This window comes from Durio zibethinus, chromosome 3 (assembly GCF_047325235.1).
Source record: "Durio zibethinus cultivar Kanyao isolate XHJ-2024 chromosome 3, ASM4732523v1, whole genome shotgun sequence".
Taxonomy (NCBI): domain Eukaryota; kingdom Viridiplantae; phylum Streptophyta; class Magnoliopsida; order Malvales; family Malvaceae; genus Durio; species Durio zibethinus.
In genome coordinates, this window is record NC_143164.1 from 11,728,317 (window position 1) to 11,745,884 (window position 17,568).

General features: G+C 31.5%; 1 protein-coding gene across 3 annotated transcripts; it reads right to left on the reverse strand.

Moving 5' to 3' along the window:
* Window positions 1-12,596: 12,596 nt before the first annotated feature.
* Window positions 12,597-17,417, reverse strand: LOC111299344 (embryogenesis-like protein). 3 transcript variants are annotated; one of them, XR_016340944.1, is made up of 3 exons: window positions 16,013-17,417; window positions 15,498-15,594; window positions 13,765-14,085 (listed from the first exon to the last, which is right to left on the reverse strand). XR_016340944.1 is itself a non-coding variant. In XM_022894489.2 (2 exons), exon 1 carries the CDS (start codon window positions 16,539-16,541, stop codon window positions 16,017-16,019), a length of 525 nt encoding a protein of 174 aa, XP_022750224.1. In that variant the 5' UTR covers window positions 16,542-17,417; the 3' UTR covers window positions 12,597-13,303; window positions 16,013-16,016. The 3 variants fall into 3 exon arrangements, 2 of the variants coding, with proteins under 2 accessions (XP_022750224.1, XP_089614567.1); XM_022894489.2 differs by lacking the exons at window positions 13,765-14,085; window positions 15,498-15,594 and adding an exon at window positions 12,597-13,303; XM_089758441.1 differs by lacking the exon at window positions 15,498-15,594 and having other exon boundaries at window positions 16,013-17,414.
* Between the last annotated feature and the right edge of the window lie 151 nt (window positions 17,418-17,568).

The following is a 17,568-nucleotide window of genomic DNA, read 5'->3' on the forward strand; positions in this document are numbered from 1 at the left end:
GCTACGTTTTTTCATCCCTGGAAAGTAGGATCATCGACACCAGAACTAACTCTACAACTCTAGCTAACAGGTTATAGTAGTTAGCATGGACAAGACCATACGACCCTGCTAACAGGTTATAGTAATTAGCGTAAGGCCTTGGCTAGCGGGTTATAATAATTAGCAATGATTATGATGATGAAATTATCAATACAGTCAATGTCACCGGTTATAGTAGTGACCGTAGCTAATGATAAACTAATGATAATGATTATTTATGATGATTTTAAAGATTGATCCATGATTTGGTTTGATTACGATATTTGAATGATAGCATATTTTACAATGATTTATGAATTGACAAGTTTTTGTATTGATTTATGAATTTACAAAATGTTTGATAGAAAGATGATCTTTGAAATGTTTTGACATTATGATTTAAAAAATATTTTGAATGATTTATATGATATGTATGAAAATCATACTTGATCCAGTAAGGTGTGAAAGCCTATACTTGCTGAGCTGTGGTTTACTCATTCTCCTTTTACTTTTTCTTTACAAATGAGTAAGTGATAAGTTTGCTTAGTTTTGTGAAAGCTAGAAGTTCAAATGGGAAAGATTACTTAGGCGTCAGAGACAATGTTGGCTAATGAAATCTTATGAAAAAATTTTGTATTTTATATGATTTGTATTTGGATATTTAGAGATGTATCATTAGTTAGATTAAAGATATGGATTTTACTTGACAGATTATTATATTGAAGAATTTTAGAATAGTTAAGAAAGAAAGTTTCGTATTACTTTAGGGTTATACTTCAAGGTAATATGACGGTGTTGCATCTTGGTCTTAGGACACATAAAGTGGTATTAGAGCTTAAGTTATGATCTTTAGAGAATTTGTAAGAGTTAGATTACGATGAGATTTTCTTTAAAAGCCTAAGTTATGTTTCTTGAAGATTTTTTAAGAGTTCAGGTAATGATCTTTAAATTATATGAGATATTAATGAGCTTATAGTATGATTTTAAAGATTTTTTAAGAACTACAATCATGATCTTTAGATATTTCTAAGAAGTTAGATTATGATAATTAGATTAACAGTGATTTTTCAAGAATGTAGCTTATGATTTTTAGGTTGAAAGAGATTCTATAAGTATGGTTATGATCCAAATACTATGTAAAAATTTTTAAGAATTTAGATGATGACCTTTGGATAATGTGATGATTTTTCAAAGACATAACTTTGATCCATAGACTATAGTGGTGAGAATAAGTAAGTGATTCGATGAATTTTGGAGTAGTTAAAGTTTCAATGAATTTTAAAGAATCAATGATTCAATGAATTCTTGGTGTAATTATTTTGGTTGATATTTACATATTGCTTTTGGATCTTGTAGTTAAGAGAAAATGTAATTACTTTGATATAATACAATTTTATAAGTTGAAGAGATTTTCGACGCGACTTATAATGAAACATATTTTATGAGTTAAAGGAATATTTAAGAGAACGAATTGATCATTGGATATCTTATGGGTTTGAGAAAAGACCTTCAACTTAATGAGATTTTGAAGTATTTGATAAGTGTAAAGTGAATCCTTAATCATGGATTAAGATTGGAATATGAGTATGCATTGTTGGAATTAGAAATATAGACTACTAGAGTTTGAATGGAATAATGTTTTGAAATTTTGAAGTAATTATTTATGGGTTATAATGTTTGAGAATTTGTCTTGGTGGATTTAGTCCAAAATGTGACAATTATGGTAAATATTTTAATACACGTAAAGAAGGATATTCACTTAATTTGATTCTATATTTTTATTGAAAAATTATTTAAGATTTGATCATGCGAGTTGGACGTTTGTATAATTAATTTGAAGTTTGATTATTGAATTCCTATTTAGGGTGTACTGATTTTTTTTTTTAGTGGCTAAAGTGAATAATTTGTGGTTATAGTTTCTAATTGAAGTATACTATTGAATTCTTTCAAATTTTATTTTTATGGAGAACATTGCCTGTTGTGGTATAGGGCTGTGTACTTAGCAGGGAATTAAATTTGTGGATAAAAATTAATATTTTGGTTATCTAGATGATTTAGTAAGGAAGTTGGTTTTGAAGGAGTAATCAACTTACAAAAAAATATATATGTTTTAGCTAAGAATGATTGGTTGAAATCTTACAAGGGCAAAAGATTAGTTGAAATCTTACAAGTGATGATTTTGTGTACTTGATGATGCTAAGCATGTATTCGATTTTAGAGAAATTTGAGAAATTTTTTTGAAATAATGTGATGTTTTTAGTTGTTGTTTATAACTATACTTTCAGTATGAATTCAAGTATTTAGAGTTTTTATTGTTTAAATTTTACAAGAGAATTTTACTTTTCGATTATGATGCATGGGTTTTGAATTTGACTCATAAATGATAGCAATATATTTGGTAAAAAATATTTTGAGACATTATGATATTTGTAGGGATTATGAAGAATCAATTGTTATATGATAATTGGTCTATTAAATCAGAAAGAACAATATTCGAAATTAGAGATAACTTTGATAACTAGAGATTTATGTTTGAATTTACATGGTGTAAATTTATGGATATGATCTATTACATCGATTTCATATGTTTTATAATCGTTAATTGATAGAAAATTTTATATTGTCAGTAGAAAAGAAACAAAAATTTAAGTACTATGTGATATCTTTTTGGAGACTAAAAGATTTGATGATACTAGTATTCAACTTTAAGGTTGTATATGGTTATGAATACTCGGCGTAAAGTGAATTACATAAAAATTTGTGGACATATATTTTTCTTGTTACGAAACAATGTTATGAAAGTAAATTTGTTTGAATTTTATTGGAAGTAAATATCAAAGTGTACGGTGGAAGCTTGATTTGATTTAAGTTCTAAATTGTTATGCTATTGTTAGTTAAGAAAATGATGAATCTTTAATAAATAAGGACTAATGGATTTTGGATAAGAATATTTTATTTTCCTTCTAGTTTTAGAACTTTATCATTGATAGACATTCTTTTGAGCATGCTTATCTTGTAACTTGAAGAAAAAAAAAATTTATGTAGCAATAGTCATAAGACAAATATCCAATGATTCATTTTGAGGTTTTTGTATGGAAGTAGATCTAAGTCTTAAACTTATTGTGATAAGGACAAAGAAAAAAAACTTTTATTTCTTAAGTTTATGGAACAAATGGTTGATAAATTTTGGTTAATTAAGTAATGGTTTCAAGTAAGCAAAAGAATTATACCGAAATTCAGATATAAGATTTGTACCTTCAAGTGGTTCATCATTTGTACTCAAATGTATCATCATTAAAGGTGTCACAAGGATTATAAGTAAGAAAGGTTAAGTTTGCATTATGTAAGGACATTTGAAGTTCTTGGTAAAGTGAAAAAAGTTCAAAATAAAGAATACTGTCACCTCTGATATCTAGTGTACATGATGAATCTATGCTAAGAGAATATCTTGATAGAAGCTATGTGGTTGGATATGAGTATTTAAAAATTCAAGATGATATAAGCTTTAACATATTGAAATTATCTTTTTCGAATGATTGATTGGAAAGAACAAGTTTTTGGGGCAAAATGATTACTTTTATCAAAGTCTAATAAGACAATCATACGACAAGAAAAGTGATTACAAAAATAAAGAAATAAGATGTGGATGTAAATCAAGTTTCAAGGATGAAACTTTTATAATAAGGAGAGAATGTGATACCCTAGCCCAAATAATAATTGGGTTAGACTATTACTAAAGCCCATTAAGTTAATTAAGAGATTAATTAGTAAAAGAACAAAGGGCTGAAGTATTATATGAAAGAAAACTTAGCCATCGTGAAACAGAAAGGAAATAGGAGTTCTTCTTCCTCATCTTCCTCTAGGTTAGAGAGCAAGAAAAATCAAGTTGGAGATTTAGAATCAGAGTTTGCAATCAATTTTATCCCCTAAAGGTGAGTATATGCCATCTTTTTATTTAAGAAAAAAATATCATGTTGATTGCTATTATTTAAAGTTGAAGTTTTGAGAGAAAAACCAAGAAAAATTATGAAATCTTTCATTAATCTTCATGATCTATTTAGGTAAATCATTGGGCTTTGTTTATTTCACATTCTTAAGATTTAATGATGATTATTGAATGGAGTTTAAAGGTTGAAAGTGGGGATTTGGGTTTTAAAGATTAAAGAAAAAATTTTGTTTTACGATGATACTATATTATCTGCAATAGTGAATTAAAATAGAATTATGTATTAATTGATAGATTATTGCTATGATTATTATATATCATTGGAAAGCATGTTGAATCTACTTTCTAATGAAATAAACAGAAGTCAAATCTAAGTTTTTTATGAATAGTTATCTAATTTTTACCTAAAGATGTGCAGGCTGCCTAGTAGCAGCAGTGGGGAGGAATTTCGAAATTCCTCTTAATTTTTATACAAGGATTTACAAATTAAACCATATATGCTTGGAAATCTTATTGAGTCTACTTTCTAATGAAACAAGCGGAATTGAATTTAGAGTTTCTTATGAATAAATACATAATTTTTATGAGAAGGTATACAGGCTGTTTGGCAGCAGCATGTGACGTAGATTGCAAAAATTGTTATAATTAATCCACAAGGAATCATGAGATGGGCCATATATGGTTAGAAAGGTTGCGAGTCTAGTTTCTAACACATTAAAAAAAATTTATTTCTGAATTAGATATCTTGAGATATGGTCATTTTAGTTAAAACAGTGTAGGTTGTTAGAATTAATTACTCGAGTTATTTCTTATTTAAATTAATTGTTTTGGTAGAAGTGGTCTCAAATAAGTTGATTAATTACTATTATGTTGAAATTATCTTGAATAGGTCATTAATTATTTGGAGAGAAAAACTAGGTGGTGGAATCGAAAAGAGATAAATAAAATCTCATACATTTTGCTTGTTTTCGAATATGTGTATATATATATATATGTTTCTAAATGAGAAAATGTTTTATTTCATTATTTTTTATATATGAAAATAGGACCAAGCACATGATTATTTTATGTTTTTGCTATGTAAATGATGGATTATGCTTATGAATGAAATGAGAAAATGATTTATGTTTTAAAGAACGATTTTGTAATAGCTACATTTTTACATCCCTGGAAAGGGGGATCATCGACACCAGAACTAGTTCTACGGCCTTGGTTAACAAGTTATAGTAGTTAGTATAGACATGATCATATGGCCCTGCTAACAAGTTATAGTAGTTAGCGTAAGTGTCACGGACCTAAGGGGGAGTCCTAAATCCCACATCGAACATAATAGGAGGGTCACTGGGGTATAAAAGGGTTCACACCACCTCTGCCTTGTGAGGCATCTTTTGTAGGACAAAACCATAAGATCAGGGGGGCCAGAACGGACAATACCTCACAAGGGTGTGAACCGTGACAGGAAGGCTGATCTGGGACACCGGAAGGGTGAATGCCCGGGTCCCAGAGCCGCGCGGGTTCTAAGCTTAAGTCTCGACCCGTGACAAGTGGTATCAGAGCCAGTCCTATACCATTCGATCTACGCCAAGCACCTCGAGGGAGGTAGGCAGGGTGGACAGCCTCCGTGACGAGGGCGTCACGATGTTGGGTGCGGGAGAATGTCACGACCTAAGGGGGAGTCCTAAATCCCACATCGAACATAATAGGAGGGTCACTGGGGTATAAAAGGATTTACACCACCTCTGCCTTGTGAGACACCTTTTGTAGGACAAAATCGTAAGGACAGGGAGGCCAGAGCAGACAATACCTCACAAGGGTATGAACCATGGCAGGAAGGCTGATCTGGGACACCGAAAAGGTGAATGCCCGGGTCTCGGAGTCGCGCGGGTTCATAGATTAAGTCTCGACCCGTGACATAAGGCCCTGGCTAGTGGGTTATAATAGTTAGCAATGATCATGAGAATGAAATTATCGATACAGCCAATGTCACGGGTTATAGCAGTAACCGTAAATAATGATAAACTAATGATAATGATGATTTTAAAATATTGATCCATGATTTGTATATAAAAATGATTTATGATGAAATTTAATGATTGATCCATGATTTGGTTTGATTACGATATTTGAATGGTAGCATATTTTGCAATAATTTATGAATTGATATGTTTTTATATTGATTTATGAATTTACGAAATATTTGATAGAAAGATGATCTTTGAAATGTTTTGACATTATGATTTGACGAATGTTTTGAATGATCTATATGATATGTATAAAATGATACTTAATCCGGTAAGGTATGTGAGCCTATACTTGCTGAGCTGTGGTTTACTCATTCTCTTTTTACTTTTTCTTTACAGATGAGTAAATGATAAGTTTGCTTAGTTTTATGAAAGCTAGAAGATCAAATGGAAAAGATTACTTAGTCGTCGAAGACAATGTTGGCAAATGAAATCTTATGAAATGATTTTGTATTTTATATGATTTGTATTTAGATATTTAGAGATGTATCATTAGTTGGATTAAAGATATGGATTTTACTTGGCATATTATTTTATTGAAGAATTTTAAAATAGTTTAAGAAAGAAGGCTTCGTATTACTTTGAGATTATACTTCAAGGTAATATGATTATGTTGCGTCTTAGTCTCAGGGCGTGACAATAATAATCAAATTTTGGTAAATCATTGAGAAGTCAATTCTTATCATCAAGTTATGTATTACTCATTGAAATCAAAATCGCACTAATATTATCAAAATCCTCATTTGCATAATAATTTCTATTGACTCTAACTGTAAGTTTTAAAAAAATTGTAATCTATAAAAGAAAATTTACAATTAATAATAATAAATATCTCAAAGCCTCATATCAATTCTTATCAATCTAAATTTTCATAGTTTATATGGACATAAATATTTCATATCCATGATAAAAAAGAATTCAATAAAAATCTATTACAAAACTCTAAAATCTTAATTGATAAAAAATCTAACTTCAATATCATAACACCTCAAAAGTTCCAAATCATTCTATACAATAACTCTTAAGCTTAAAATATCCAATTTATATAAAAATCCCACCAAAGTCACTTCATTTAAAGACATATCACTTCATCGCTTTTCTAATGTTTCATACTTTAGCTCTAAATGGTACAATAAATATCATGATTAAAAATTCATCAAAATCCATAAGCAAACACAAAACAAACCACCAAAAAGTGAAAATTTCAACCTCAATTTTATAAGATCTCCAAAGATAAAAATATATATATATATATATATATTCTCCACTTACAGCTTATCAAATCTTCACACAAAAATCACTTACAGCTTATCATTACTCATAATCAAATTTATCAAACTTTCTCCTCATCACAATTCCAAAATTGATGTCTAAAAATAATTGGATTAGAAATCTAATATCCATAAAATCACGAAACACCAAAATCTCCATGGATTGAAAATCTAATCTGTCTCAAAGTCATAAATTTTTGAAAGATCAAAGCCACCCATTTCACCTAAATCACAATAGAATCATTTCACTTACAACCATTGATAGTCCTTATCAAGCTAATCTAAAATTTTTCCTTAGTACAAATTTTAAAAATTTTAAAAAATAATACCTCCATATTAATCAAACAAAGTTATCTAAAATCTCCAAGAATCACCAACCTAGCTCTAATACCACTAATATATCACGCCCAAAACCTAAACATTTCGGGCATAACAATGCCACATACTCATGAAACGAATCCCATAAATATGTAAGGCAATAGATATCATACTAATCAAACTCCAAAATACCATACTAAATCAAAATCAAACTCCAAAAGGTATTCGAAATTTATAGTCTACAAACCTAAGCCTCTAAAATTCATATATTACACTTTATCGAAAAAACAACAATATTCTAATTTTATTATATATACTCACATTACGAACTATATGACAACAAAGGATAGATGAAGTCTTACAGCATAATCTTTTGTTAAAACTAAGCCTTGAAAATGCAAATATCGAAATCTGAAAGGTAAGAAAAATTAAAGGAATGAATACGATAACTCAATAAGTAACTGGCATCCCTTCAGTTGGATTAAGCAAGCCATAAAACATTTAGGCCAAAACATTAACTAAATATTTGAAATATTTTGGATAATCTTGTATTCACAAACATATTTTCACAAAACATATTCTCAAAATCAGATTCTCAAATCAAAAAATGGAATCAAATATCACAAAATTATAAATTTATTAATCTCCCGTAACATACTACGACCATACTTAACCCCTATGATACGATTAAAACTCAAATTTTTCATTCAATTCAATGGGACAAAAATATATCAAAAACAATTGGATGGTTGCACTGAATAGTCATAATTAACCCGTTAATACAATGGGACAGAACAAATATCACAATAACCCTTTTAATGCAATGGGATAGAAGTATATCACTGATATTATGATGAACAAAAACCATTACTCTCAATTGATGGCACGGTTCGAAATTGGTATTGATATCACAAAATACATGTCAACATGGCTAACAATTAACCCCCATTAGCAGGGTGAGAACATAGTCATAATAGGAAACAAAAACCAAAATATATTTTCAGATTACCCAGCGTATACAAATTTAATATTTATAAATTTTTTTTAAAACATAATCTATACAAAGTAAATTTCATAATCATTCCAAAGTAAATTTTCATATTCCAACAAATGATGCATATATAAATATACCATTACGAAATCATATTCGAAAATCAAAATAATATCAAACCATATTCCAAACTCATAACAAAGAAATCATATATACATTTTGCATGCTTAACCTGATTTGCAAAACAAATAGACAAAACAATATATATCATATATTTCAGCTTTAAATATATTGAGGCTAATTTTTAGGAACATAAAAACCGAAGGAATATCGAGTCACTTATCTAATGTGCTAGATCGAAACTTAAGCAATGAATCACTTAATTCTCTTAATATCCTAATAATTCAAGAAATATTCAAAAAATAGAATTTATCTTGAAAACATAAACTTTACAAGGCAAATCTTCCACAGGTCATCCTAAGCTAATTGGGTTGTTGACAACCTTTTCAACAATTCAAAATTATTTGAAAATATTTTCTTTTAACATATAAAACAAATTTTCTTTTAATATAGCAAAATGCCTAAAATTGAGTATAAATATGTAATTAAGGATTAAAACATAAAAATCAGTAGCAATATAAATTTTTATAAATATTTAATTTTTAACATTTAATAGTGATCATGTTTTTTGTAAATTTGAATATAATTTAATAGCCCTTTAATAATACTAATAACATGGAATTAACACAATAAAATATATTAAATAAGTAAAAATTTATTAAAAATAATATAACTAAAATTCAAGTAATTTATAACTAAATATATCAAATATTGGCTGAAAATAGTTTTTAAAATAATTAAAAATAGAATTTTCTAAGTTCTGAAATTTTTATATTTTGTGATCATCTGACTTAATTTAAGCCACAAATTGTCTAATATCCTACAGTTTTTAGTGACAAAGGAAAGCATTAATTTAAAGTAGGAATGTAATACTACAACTTAAAATTTCGTTTTGGCAAAAATGATTTCTAGAAGCCTAAGTTTCAAAGGCCAAAACTTTGTAAATTATCACAAACAACCTAGATTTTTCTAGGTTTCAAATTCATAAAGCTTACTTTAGGGTTTCGATTCCCTTACCTTATAAATCATCTAAACAAACCAATTATACTATCAGAAAGTTCATACTATAAAATCACCTAAATTTCAACCAAATCAACCACCAGAGTAGGAAGTTCCAGCGACTCGAAATTGGACGTTTAAAATTGTCAAAATCCCAAAAATCAAAAACTTTAAACATTCATTTTTCTTAAATTACTTAACCAAATAAAGTACCACACATATCATTTTGCTAGATTGTCACCGAAAAGTCATTGGAATATTTTAATAAAATGATACAAAAATATAGGTTGGGATTTGTAAAAAATTACATAAAACATAAAAATTTCAAGAGTTTTAAGCAAAATCTTACCTTAAGTAGTAATTTCTAGGATTTATTTACTATACCTCTTCCCTTCTTCTTCTTCTCTTCAATCGTTTTTTAAAGTTTTAAGCAAAATCTTACCTTAAGTAGTAATTTCTAGGATTTATTTACTATATCTCTTCCCTTCTTCTTCTTCTTCTCTTCAAGCGTTTTTTAAAGTTTTCTTTTTTTCTTTTCTTTTAGGTTTTTTTTTAACACTAATAGTACTTATAGGTTGGATTACTGATTAGGCTATAATAATTTGGGCTTGGATATTACACTTTTCTTAATCTTATTCCCAGGCTGTGGCTCTTATGAAAACAAAAACAAACAAAAAAAAAAGATATTGTTTGATTTGGATGATGACTCTTGGTTCTGATGTACAGTTTCACAAGAATGAATGTTGTTGATTTGCTCTATTACTGATCTTCTTTTTTGGTTTTTTCGTTTCATTTCCTAATGGATCATGTCACACGTTTTCTTATATCCGACAGTCAGCATATCTTTGAGCCAAATTTACAACCTTCCACATGAACAGTTCAACATCCATTGCAAGGTTCCCAAATTTCTGTCAGAGTTTGGGCTCACTTGTCAGTATTTGAATATAAAAGAAAATTATAACAAGAGAAATGTAAAAGATTTTAAACTCTGTACCATCAGTGTCTGATTCAAGGAAAATTTACTTTCAGTTTTGTTATTGCTATATTTAACAGTATTAGCACAGTATCAGGACAAGTTTACAAGAAAAATGTAAGAATATTGAAGCATAACTATGCAAATCTCAAGTTCATCAAATCCCAATCTCTTAGATTCAAGTCATACCTAAATCTTGTGAGATAATGTGGAGATATGGATTTGTCTAAAAGTGTTTGAAATGAAAAGAAAATAAGCATCCACGTTTGAACAACCCTTCACCTGGAAAATGCACTGAGCATTTAATTCAATGGTTCGAAGAATAGGGTTTAAATATCCCTTTCCTGACAAAAAAAAAAAAAAAAGAGTATAGACCTGAAAACGTGGGGCAAGTGATGTAGTTATGAATAGCCTTTAATATTAAAGAGGCTAGAAGAAAGAATCAGAAAGCAATCCCTCCATCTCCATGCAGATATTGGAATTAGGCCCAATGATGCAGCAGAAAAGCAGACAGGCAGAAATAGGCCATGCTTCCTCCCTCTATGTCACATTCTTAAGCAGACAATACATTTGTCTCCTTCCTTGTAATCTTGGTCTTCACTTTGGTCTATCAATCTTTTTAAATTTTTAGTGCTTTTGGTCAAAAAAGAAAGATCTGCTAATAAGATACTAATAATCAGCTCATTATAACCATCCTCACAAGCATGCTCTTCCTTTTCTCTATGCATTCCCTTTTTAATAAAAAAACAAAGCAGTTCAACAGTTCAAGTGCTGTCTAGAAGAAGCCTGACACTGACGATACAATATGTAAGCATCTATGATGAGTTCAACAAGCTTCTTTTTTTTTTTTTTTTTCTGTTTCTTTGTGTAGAGGTCAATTGAGATTTGATGACATTTTCCATAAAAGTCCAAACAAGAGATGGATCATGGAAGAAGGTGAGGAAATTCATCCTGGTTTTGGTGCCTTTCAATGTTGGTTCGGTCCCTACCACATGAGAAACCGTGGCCTGTTGTCAAAAAACCTCTCCTTCAAAATCTCTTCAAACCAGTGTCTTTTTCCAGTCTTGTTCAGTCAATTTCTTGTTAAAGACAATGTCGGGTTTTCTCTTTCGATACAAGGATCAAAACGTGCAATGCAGCTACTAGCCGAGTTGCCCTAATTGCCGTGGGGTTCACTTAAGGACATCCTCAAGCAAAATGACCAAAGGCATCATCTTTTAAACTGGATATGTGTACCCAGGACATCCATGTTAGTAACATGCAGCTTTTTCTTTTTATCAACCCAAGTTGTTCATGAAAGCCAGACGACCCTCTTTCCAGTGTTTCCCCTCATGGACTTTCATCCCCCACTTCTTTCTTTTTAAACCCGATTCTGATAATATACTTATCAGCAGACCAACATGGTTTTGGAACAACATTTCGCATTTTACTACAAATAGGAGGAACCAACATTTGGTAATGGAAAAGGCTTAAAGCAATCTCGTTTCCCACGTTCTCTCAGCAATCAAACGCTTTATTGTCTATTATGGTTTTCGGCTTGAAATCACCCACATAGTTGTTTCGATGTGCGTGTTTAGATAAGTCTACAGGATACGTCGGCAAAACATCATTTTTTACATTCCATGATCGTGAAAAGCATCCACAATTGTGAAAGATAAAATAAATTTATTGGCAGCTGAAGAGAGCTTTAGATATTTATGCTGTTTGGCAGAAACAGAAACAATTGCAATGCATGTCCAGCTACAGAGCCTAGTACATTTTATCAACGAGATGCTGAATATTAATCACTCCTCAACATAAACCAAGATCATTTTCATGAGTTTGTAAAAGATCCAAATCAAGCCTCTATGATACTTAATTTCTAATATCAACCAAAAGAAAGACAACCAGAGAACAATAAAAGCAAATGCATGTTGACAACGCAAGAATGACATTTACTATTGTAACTGGCTTACTAACAGTTGGGAGTTATAACATGTGCTACTTGGTTTTTTAGTCAATGCTGAATTCTACCCGGATAACACTTGGAAAAGCCGAGTAAAACAGATGAGATGCAACATCAGCAAAGTAGCTGTAAGGTACAAGACATGGTAGACAGATGTAGCACCCATGAATAAAAACAGTCGGAGAATCGTGTCGCAGAGTAATTCGATGGTAGAACGATGAGAGACGGGTTTCAGAGTGAAGTCCAAATAGACTAGTACACTATCTCTGGTCAACTAAGAAATCTATACCATAAACTTGTATGAAGTGACAACAAATCCTGCGTTGAAGGTACCAGGGGATCACCAAGAGGACTCACCAGTCTCCTCTTTCTTCCCCTGGACCCTCCCTTTCTAGTTATTGTCTCAGATCATCTTTCCGAATGAAAGATATGTCCTTAAAGCCAGTATGATTCCTCAAAATAGCTTCTAATACGGCTGAAAGTGAAAATTTTTAAACATGGAATTGTTTCTATTACAAAGCACCGGTTAGCCTCAGAGTGATTGATCAAAATTCCACAGGTGAATTGAATTAATTCATTGAAGAAATCGTTGTGGTATAGCATATGCAACAACAGGGCAAGCTCAAAATCCTGGATTTTCAAATTCTACAACAAAAATAGATTGCTGCCTTGACAATACGCTTCCATTCCATAATCTCCTCCTGCCACCCAAGTTTAACCATTGTTTATTAAACAGATTTAAAAATATTGCTAACAAAAAGCGTTACAAAGTTTAATACAGGTCATTTTTCACCTAACTCCACTCTACTGACAGAATCATTGAAGTGAGAGCAAGAGGAGAGTCTAAATCTGAAGTCCCCGGTAAACCTTTCCATTACACAAACTCTCAGTGATGTTTTAAGGTATCAGAAACCTTTTATAACACAAGTTCCAACTAATGATTGAAGGTAAAAAAATTATATACTTCTACACGGTAATACCAGTGGCTATCAAGGGCTCTAGTTTTGAAACTTCTCAACAAGACATCAACAAGTTACAAGTGCCAGCTTGGATGTTGCTATATTAGGGCAATTTAACATACATTAGCTTCTATTCCAAGAACCTATACCAGAACTAAAAATTCCAAGTGATTATATTGACACATGAGCAAGTATTCAAAGTAGTTCATAAGCAAAGCTTCACTCACATTAAGGAAATGTCCTCATAACAACAGATTTGTTTACAGACAACAGCAATTTATTTCTCAAACCATCAGAAAACGTATCAATTTTCTGGTTTACAGAAAAATAGAAGAGAGGAGCATAGAATGCACAGGCTATGTTACTTGGACTTGGACTTTAGTGTCAGATACAGGTAAGAGTCGGACACAGGTACGTTCAATTCCTCCTATGGTTTTCCTGACGGTGACCTCCACACCATGCATTTCAGATATGTGTCAGACTCCAGTACTTCATGGAAAATGAAGAGTCAAAGCTGCATGATACTTGGGTACAAACAGCAAGCAGAAAAATCATTAATTGAGCAAAAAGGAAGATTCTTCAGACATTTCAACATCCGGCACAAATTCTTTTACCATAGAATATTTGAAGTATGTATTAAAGTATGATTAAACTTGAATGTTCAGAAACTAGGGCAAAGAAAAAGCAAAGGTCCTTTTTCTGAAGCACCTTAAAATAAAGGTAGATGGCTACTTGATAGTATAAAACCCCAGAGTAATGAAGGTCTTCCTGACAGTTCAGAATATATGAATATTAAACTATGTTTAGCAAGGATTCAAAGAATGTATGTTCTTGCAAATAAAATCAAATAACTCAAGATAAGATATACGAAAGAGAAAGAAGTCAACTTTGTATCTGTTAAACATATTTGTATAGCATACTTTCAAGTTTAAAAATCATTAAAAGCATAGAGTCATTTGCTTTTATTAAAAATGGCTTTAAAAGTACAACAAACTTCAGAAAAAAGGGTCATAACCTCAAAACCAAATTATTCAACTGTTATTGACAATATGGTTTTCTTTCTTCAAATACCTTTTTCTTCTTTTTCTTTTTCTGAAAAAAAAAAAAATCAGAGTTCTTCCTCCTTGAGTTCTTTCTTCAAACACCATTATCATGTTATCCATCAAAAAGGATATCCTTACCTAACATATCAAGATATGTTATGCACAAAACTGATGCTTAGTCCCCTTTCCACAAATCTACACATACATGATATATATATTGATTGAACAAATAAAAATAAAAAATGATGAAATTGGACCATTAATAAGGAGCAACACAATTCTGATGCTCCAACATTGAACTTGAGGAGAGCTATAAAAAAAATGGCTAATTTTCAACAACATAAAATAGTGTTTGATTTCATCACTCAAATATTACTTTTGAAGATAACAAATTCACCAATTGTGCACCTGAAGCTCTGAACTAGTTCATCGAGCCAAGATATCTACTGATATTGCAGGAAAAGACAGCTAAACATGTTAGCACTAACATCTCCAACATGGATAACAAGCCGCTTAATGATTTTAGAGTTTCTTAAGGTGTATGGCAGCTTTTGCTAGTGTACAAAGCATGGCTGGTTAAGTAAATCATAGTTTGTGATTTTAGAGTTTCTTAAGGTGTATGGCAGCTCTGGAATGCCCCCTGCCTACTTAGCTGCCTAACTATTAGTTCTCTATTAACAATTTAAACTAATTGCAACATTTGATGTCACTTTAAGTAATGCAGGATTGTGGTTTGAACAGGCTTGCTATGATTAAGTGCCAGAAAATTTATTAGACGGAGAGATGCATCCTGTTGGACCAGGGACTATATTATCCTTCAAACATTGAACAATGGAACCAAAAGTGGATAAAGCAATGAGAATAGTCCAGTTTTAAAAGAGAAACTTGCCCACCTGAACCAGGTGTATCAGCATTTGCTCTCCAGATAATTCACCAACTTTTTCCAAATTTCCCGTGGATTTTACCTCAGTGTTTAACAATCCAATTTTTCTGCATTCATATTGTCAATTGATATTATTTTACTTTAAACTATTTCTAAATTTGTTGATACTTCTTGGAAGTAACAAAATCAAGAATCTGGCTATCTTGAGCACTACTGCCAAAGAAGCCGTCAATAGCAACAAAAACATCAGATAAACAGTAAGGGTGTTATTATCATCTAATTATAGATAATACAAGTTTATAAAAATTCTAAATTGTTCTCTCTAAATACTACTTTCCTTAATCATCACCATCAAAATCATAATTATAGAACGTAAAACACACTAACCCGTTATTAAAAAATCATATCTTTTTCAACCCAATTAAATGTGAGCCAAAATCACTAATCCCTCAGCTCTATCAAGTATGACAGATGAAGCAAAACAAAGCAAGAAAAAGATTTTGAGGTAAACCCATCTGAACCAACCTCATCAATCATCCAACTGTTGAAGCTCAGCCTTCAATTGCTCAATCTTGAGTCCCATTGAACGTTGCAAAGCCGCCTTTTCGGATTCGGGTAGCTTCCCCAAAAGCCCTTCAAACATGTCCAAAACCTCTTTAACAGCAGCACGAGCACATTCTGCTTCTTCGTTGAAATAAACAGTCTCTTTAGACTCCATTGCCATCTCTATCTCTTCTCTTGCCTCTGCAAACTTGAGGTTGATCGAGTCAACCTCCTTGTTCACATCCAACACAGATGCTGACTCAGTACTGTACTTCCTCAGGTTTTGGTGAATTGGGTGTTGAGTTTGTGAGGTTTGGGAGATTGGGTAGAGAAAAAGGTAGGGTTTTGAGTGGGAAAAAGTAGGTTTCGGTGATGGGACTGAGTTGGCAACGAGTTGAGCTGGAAAAGGTAAAAGCGAGTTAATGGGAAATGTCGATGTGGTCTGTGGAAATGATTGAAAAGGATGTCTCAAAAGGAATTTGTATAGGGAAATTTGTGAACGATTAGGCATTTCTGGAAAATTTTTTCAATTTTAATTCAACAGAGGTGAAGAAGAAGAAAGAAGACTGTTTTCAAAGGTGAGGAACAATTATTTTAATTTTTAAATGGAAAAGCTCTTTATTTGAGTGTTAAAATGTTAGGGTTAGGGAGAACGAAACGAGGGTTTGGACTCTACAATTTTGTTTAGTAAATTTTTTTTATTAGAAAATTAGGAGGTTTTCTTACGTTAAGATCAGGGTAAATGGTATTACATTAAATTTCAAAATACTCCAACGATTTTAAATCTTATAAATCCTATGTATTTTACTAACAATTTTATAATCTTTTTATTTGTCATAAGCCACAGCCTCATGACATGAGAAAGAGTAATTGAACAGGAAAAAATAGTTAAAAAAGAAGGAATGTAATTTGTATAAAAACAAAATTGATAACTTGTGGTCAGACGCAGAAACTTTTGTGCTTACGAGCATTGACCACCCTCGCTTGGTTCTCAATGCCACTCCGTCTGGGATAGGTTCAACTATTATCGAGAGAAGTCGGTTACCTAAAACCAAACCACCAAGTCGATTCAGGTTGAAAGCAAAAATGCAAACTAATCAAGTTTTGCATTGCATGCTGAAAACCAGTGAAGGTCAATGTTCACCGAAACCCAGAAGCCTATAAATTTCTTCACCCACTGCTCACGGCTCGCCAATTTATCTTCACACCAGCACCACCACTTAACTCGTCTCAATCTGGCCTCGCAGGCAGCAGTTATACATCTTCTATGCGCTTTTGCGTTGATCAAGTGCGCTTCCCACTCGCGCAAACTGCGTCGTCAATGGGGAGCTTGCCATGAATTTTTAGATGAAGATCGTGCCATTGAAATAAACCATGTAGTCATGACAGCGTCAGTCAATGATTATCAACCTGGAGATATTGACGCAAGCGTTCATGTTCTCCCGTGAACAACCAGTTTGGCAGAAGAACATTCTCATGGGAGAGAAATGTCAGCCACCAGATTTTTCTGGGCTCATAATATATGATTCTGAAGGCAT